This window comes from Dendrobates tinctorius, unplaced genomic scaffold, assembly GCF_039654945.1.
Source record: "Dendrobates tinctorius isolate UK_male_01 unplaced genomic scaffold, ASM3965494v1 ptg000192l, whole genome shotgun sequence".
Classification (NCBI taxonomy): Eukaryota; Metazoa; Chordata; class Amphibia; order Anura; family Dendrobatidae; genus Dendrobates; species Dendrobates tinctorius.
In genome coordinates, this window is record NW_027361859.1 from 7,066,422 (window position 1) to 7,072,859 (window position 6,438).

The 6,438-nt window shown below is 41.5% G+C and overlaps 1 protein-coding gene across 1 annotated transcript in view; it reads left to right on the top strand.

Moving 5' to 3' along the window:
• Positions 1-5,904, top strand: part of LOC141055956 (uncharacterized) — a 180,068-nt gene extending 174,164 nt beyond the window's left edge. Inside the window, exons 21-23 of the mRNA XM_073552652.1 lie at positions 4,153-4,614; positions 5,031-5,083; positions 5,172-5,904. Coding sequence (XP_073408753.1) covers positions 4,153-4,614; positions 5,031-5,083; positions 5,172-5,720 — 1,064 coding nt within the window. The 3' untranslated portion in view covers positions 5,721-5,904. The remainder of the gene's footprint in view (positions 1-4,152; positions 4,615-5,030; positions 5,084-5,171) is intronic.
• Positions 5,905-6,438: the final 534 nt, after the last annotated feature.

Below are 6,438 nucleotides of genomic sequence, written 5' to 3' on the forward strand. Positions count from 1 at the left end.
AATTCTGTTATAGGTGGTAACACAAACTATATATGTAAAATATAGTTGGAATATTGACTGTAAGATTGCAGGCAGACAAGTCCTGGGTGGAGTGTATCACCGAGGTGCCTAGCCTCAGTGATGTGAAACCCGGAAAAGCAGGCTCTAGCGCAGATAGTGCTGAGAGGATTTTTTACAAGCAAGTGGGAGGGAACGATTGCTCTCTTACTTCCAGTTCCAGGTTTTGGAATTTACTATTTAAGCAGATATAGCTGTCTCAGATGTTGGCTGTGTTCGGAGAGGAAAAGACCAATAAACGTGGGGCAGACTATGTCTGAACAGTGTCTAAACTGCTCTGTGAGTGGAAACTACTCACACATGCTGAGGTACTGTGCCTGCCTTGGAAAAAAGGACTGTTTATTTTGTGTTACATTTTGGCTGAAGATAAGATGCTTTGTTTCTTTGTGGAAGTTTGAGAGACAATAAACTTTACTCTGTCTTGACAATACAAATCCGTGCCTGTGTGAACAATAACAGTTGCCAAAAAGTGCAAGTCCCCACAATTGGTGGAGAATGAGCGCAGAAATCCCAGAAAAACTGGGTGGAGTTTCTGGCGCCATATTTGTCTGGGGAGCAGCAGAAGGTGTGTTACGATCTGAACAGTCAGGACACTGAGGAGTAGGTAAAACTGAAGACCAAGATTTTGGTTCGTCTCGACATAACCCTGGCAGTCAGTGCGCAGTGGGTTCACCACTGGGGCTCTCATAGGGTCAAGCCTTCCAGATCCCAGATGTTTGACTTACTTCACGTAGCACAGATATGGTTGCAGTCTGAGACCTGTTCAGCGGCCCAGGTGGTGTAAAGAGCTTTGATGGATGTGTTTACCCACACCCTGCCTAGGTCAGTACAATGCTGGGTTGCACAGGAAGATCCCCATAAAGTGTCGTTGTATGCATAGACTATGGCACCATGTCCCATGAAGTCGGAGTGGTCAGCAATGACTGAAGGGGCATTTTGAGGAACTAAAAATAGCACTCTTAGGCAGCCAGTATTGGTAGCTCCAAACTTCACAGAAGAGTTCATAGTCCAGACGTCAGGTTGGGCTCTTTCATGTCACAGGAGGTAAACGGAGAGGAGCACCTCGTAATCTGAGTACTCCTTTGAGAACAATTATTTGATTGTGGAAAAAGTCTGGCTATAAAGTGGGCACTAGAGGTCTTAAACTTCCGACCTAGCAGGTAATATCTTAACTTAGTGTCAGATCATGCTCTGTTGAGGTGGTTGCGGGAGAAGAAGGGGAATAATGCCCATTTCCTAGCCCAGCAGGATTTTAGTTTTTGGGTAGGGCATAGGCCTAGGATCAGCACAAGAATGCAGATACCCTGTCAAGGATACATTGCGTGGTGGCAGACGATGCCCAGCCCCTTGGTTTTGGGCAGGGGGTACGTAAGGTCACAGCCATACAAGTTCTGGAAGGAGTGTATGTGTCACTGAGGTGCCTAGCTTCGGTGATGTGAAACCCATAAACACAGGCTCCAGCGCAGAAAGTCCTGAGAGGTTTTTCAATATGCCTGGGTTTTATGAGCAGCTGAAAGAGCTGGGTGGGATTGGCTGCTCAGTTACCTCGAGTCCCAGGTCTTGGAATGGTCTATATAAGATCAGCTTCCACAGATGTTGGCTGTGTCTGAGCAGCGCCTAAACTACTATGTGAGTGGAAACTACCAACATACGCTAATGTATCTTGACTTGAAAAAGGACTGTTTATTTTGTGTTACATTATGGCTGAAGATTGGCTGCTTTGTTTCTTTGTAGAATTCTATGGGAGACAGTAAACTTTACTTTGTTTTGACACCACAATCCGTGCCTGTGTGAACACTTCCAGCTGTTAAAGACTGTGCGCCCCCACAGATAATAACATTTTTATGTGTGAATGGGGTTAATATCTGGTGAGGACTCTATTAGACTCTCATGTAAAGTTTTTGTGTAATAAAATAGAGAACATAAAATCATACAGATGGGCAGCATGGTGGCTCAGTGGATAGCACTGCAGCCTTGCAGCGCTGGAGTCTTGGGTTCGAATCCCACAAAGGACAACATCTTCAAGGAGTTTGTATGTTCTCCCCGTGTTATAGTGGGTTTCCTCCAGGTACTCTGGTTTCCTCCCACATTCCAAAGACATACTGATAGGCAATTTAGATTTTGAGCCCCATCGGGGACAGTGATGATGATAATGTGTGCAAACTGTAAAGCACTGCGGAATATATTAGCGCTATATAAAAATAAAGATTATTATTATTATACACCCCTATAAAAAAAAGTTTGAGAAAATGAAGGGCTCAGATGACTATTGTGTTTGATTCCCGGGTTTAAATCCTGATTCATCTCATATTTGTATGAGCAGTTTTCCCCGGCACCTATGAGAGAGCGCTTTGCCCTATCACTGGATAGGTAGCGTAAAGGAAAATATAAGGGCAACTCCCGCTCCTTGCTTCAGTGGTTTTCCTGTCCTTTGGACAGAGGATTTTGAAGCATGTGGCTTTTACAATTGTTTATCATGAAACGGCCTTAAAGATGTTCTGAGGCAGGCCCTAGTAGGGATTGCAGTGAGTGTATTGGCCCAGTTAGGCCCTGAGGTTTAGATATCTTGACTCCAGTAGCTCATGCCTGCGGTTTGGTGTTCGACTTTCTGCCTTTATTTGGTTGCTGTTCAGCCTGTTACCTCATGTTTGTGTTCGGTCTGCTGTCTCTGCCTTATGTCATGGCTTGGTGCAGCTTTTTTTGCCTTGTCTCTTGACTGAATTTAGGCTTTGGCTTCATGGCTTGGTTTAGCTGTTTGCATCATAGCTTGATTGAGCTTTAGACCTTTTAGCTTAGGTTAGCTTTTAGGCTAATTACTTAATTTAGTCTTTGCCAAATAGCTTGGTTTACTTTAATCTGCTATATCATGGCTTTGTGTGTCTCGTGTCTTACTGTGGCTGACTGTTTTGAGGCTTTGTGTAGCTGTCTGTCTCATGGTTGATTGTGTGGCCTGCTATTTTTTATGTGGTTCATTATGGAAGGGATTTAATTAGACTCATCAAAATTCCTGCAGGCTAAAACTGACCATCAAAGTTTCAGTTTATCCCTCCTAATTAGTTTTGCATATTGCAGTAAATAAGATGAAATCATTGTACATCCAGTCAGTCCTGCTTGTCTGTTGTTGGACTGGCTACTGGACCGAAAATCACAGAAAAAGCAGAGGTTTAAATGATGAAAACACAAATTATACTGAACATTTTCTCCCCAAATTACCGTATTTTTCGGGTTATAAGACGCAGTTTTTTTCCTCCAAAGTTGGGAGGAAAATGGGGTGCATCTTATAATTCAAATGTATCTTACGGGGTGATGGCGGTGGTGGAGAGAGGGTCACAGGAAGCAGGGTCGCTGCTTCAAGAAGCTGGCAGCTGTTGCAGTGGGGTGATGTTGCGGGCCCTGGGGTCTCATTGGGAAAGGGAACTTCGCTCTCCGGTGCCTACAACTTGTAGGCACCGGAGAGCGAAGTTCCCTTTCCCAATGATTTCCCTTGGGACTTCGCTCACCGGCGTCAACATCTTATGAAGGCGCAGGGCTCGCAGCATCACCCCACTCCTGCTGAAGTCCACTTTCCCAATGATTGTCCTCGGGACTTCATTCACCGACGCCAACATCTTAAGCGAGCCAAGGGCTCACAGCATCACCCCACTCCTGCTGCCACCCTCCTGAATCAGCGACCCTTCTCTCTGTGACCCCGTTCCACTGCCATCGAGCCCCCCCCATAAGCTACCGTTAAAATGGACTATAAGATGCATCACCATCTTATTTGAAAACTTTCTTTCCTATTTTCCACCTGAAAATTTGGGGTGCGTTTTATGGTCTTGTGTAACATATAGTTTGCTAAATATGGTATATATCGTTCTATTCCGCTCCACCTTCTGTGTAACATGCTGTCTGCAGATTGTACTGCATTTTCATGGTCACGTGTTCCCTTTAAATTGTGACCTGTGACAGCTGCCTTTGTCAGCTAATAGATACACACTTGACGACATGACTTGGCATTCTTATAAAATCCACTATATAGAAATTGTTTAAAAGAAAAAAACAATATAATTTCAAAGCAATATAATTCAAAAATAATGCAATTGAGTTTATTGTTAGCAGATGAATATGCCTGGAGCCAAGAAGAAGATCAAATATTTTCAGATTTTAAAGCAAGCGATCAAGGAATCGCACATGATGCATATGAAGAGCATACCATTATCCCGTATGAAAACTCAGCCTTTCACAGCAAAGATCTGTCATCTGGTCCTGTTCAACTGATCGTATCTTCATCGCAGATTGATTTTGCTTCACAAAATGTTCAAACAGGAATTAAGCCATATTCACCTTCAGAAGGCGGGAAATGCTTCAACCATAAATCAGATCTTGTGACACCTCAACGAACTCGTTTGGTGGAGAAGCCATATTCATGTTCAGAATGTGGGAAATGCTTAAAGCGGAAAACATATCTTGTAGAGCATCAAAGAATTCACACAGGGGAGAAGTCTTTTTCATGTTCAGTATGTGGAAAATGTTTTAGCAAGAAATCCGTTCTTTTTAGACATCACAGACTTCATACAGGTGAGAAACCATTTTCATATTCACAATGTGGTAAGTCTTTTAAACAGATTTCAGTTTTAGTGGCACATCAAAGAAGTCACATAGGGGAGAAACCATGTTCATGCTTATTAGAATGTGAGACATTTAATACCAAGAAATTACATGTTGCTGCACATCAGAGAGAAATCATATTTATGTTCTGAATGTTGTAAGATTTTAAGCAACATTTTAAAAAAATAATAATACATACAGCACATAATAGCACTGATCTATAGTTTATTTTTATGATTCTGTACTGAGCAGTTTATTAGAAAGTTGAAACTTTTTAGGATGCTGAATTAAACACGTCAAAAACTTTTTCTTATATTTGTTAAAAATATTGAATATTATTTCAAAATAATTAAATAAAAAAATGATAAAATTGGGTTTACTCTTAGCAGATAACTATTCTTGGAGCTCAGGAAGACATCAAAACTCTTCAGATTTCAAGGTAGGTGCTCGTGGAATCACACATGACACAAGAGCATGCCCTTATCCCCTGATTCTTTCAACTGGTCCTATCTTCTGATTAATTGCAGATTGCAAAGCCAAAACAGAGAGCTCATTCAGGAATTAAGCCATATTCGAGTTCAGAATGTGGGAAATTCGTCAACCATGAATCAGATCTTGTTACACATCAGAAAATTCACACAGCGGAGAAGCCATATTCATGTTCAGAATGTGGGAAATGTTTCAATCATGAATCCAATCTTGTTAGACATCAGCGAATTCACACAGGGGAGAAGCCATATTCATGTTCAGAATGTGGGAAATGTTTTAATCGGAAATCATATCTTGTTGAGCATCTAAGAATTCACACAGGAGAGAAGCCTTTTTCATGTTCAGAATGTGGGAAATGTTTTAGCCAGAAATCAGTTCTTTTAAGACATAACATACTTCACAAAGAAGAGAAACCATTTTCATGTTCACAATGTAGTAAGACTTTTAAACGGAAGGCAGAGGTAGTTGTACATGAAAGAGTTCACACAGGGGAGAAGCCATTTTCGTGCTCAGAATGTGGGAAATGTTTTACCAGGAAAGCACATGTTACTACACATAAGAGAATTCACACAGTGGAGAAACCATAATAATGTTTTAAATGTGAGAAATCTTGTTTTAAAAAATCAGAACATCAGAAAAGTCACAGAGGGAAGAAGCCTTTTTTGTGTAGAACATGTGGAAAGTGATTCAAAGATCTCAGTGTGAAACACAGAATGTGAGAAGTGTTTTATCCACAAATCACTTTTTAGACATTAAAGAATTCAGATATAACTAGTGTATACATAATTAACATATCTAAAAGGGGTCATGCCACCATTCTGCTGGCTAATTTCACATTTATGCTCTTTGACAAAAATTTCCAATTTAAAAAAAAAGTGTTTTGGGAGCTTTTTTTAACGCTGTAGAATGAAATGATTGACAACAAAGAGATATTTATATTACCATATTTTTCAGACTGTAAGATGCACTTTTTTCCTCCAAAAATGTGGAGGAAAAAGGGGGGTGCGTCTTATAGTCTGCATGTGCCTAATCTGGCTGTAGTCGGGGGGTGGGGGAGCAAGAATATCGGGTGACAGGAGGCTGGAGCCGGCTGCTGTGGTTAACTCCAGTGCCCGCTGTTAAAGAGAAAAGAATATTCACTCCATTCCACGTCCATGGGCTTGGAAAGGAGTGAATATTCATTTCTCTTTAATAGAGAGCATAGTGTTAGTCGCAGCAGCCGGCTTCTTGCAGCTGCTGGGCTTTCGAATGTGCAGGCTACTTAAGGCGATGAATATTCCTTCCCATTAGCAGTGGCACAAGTGA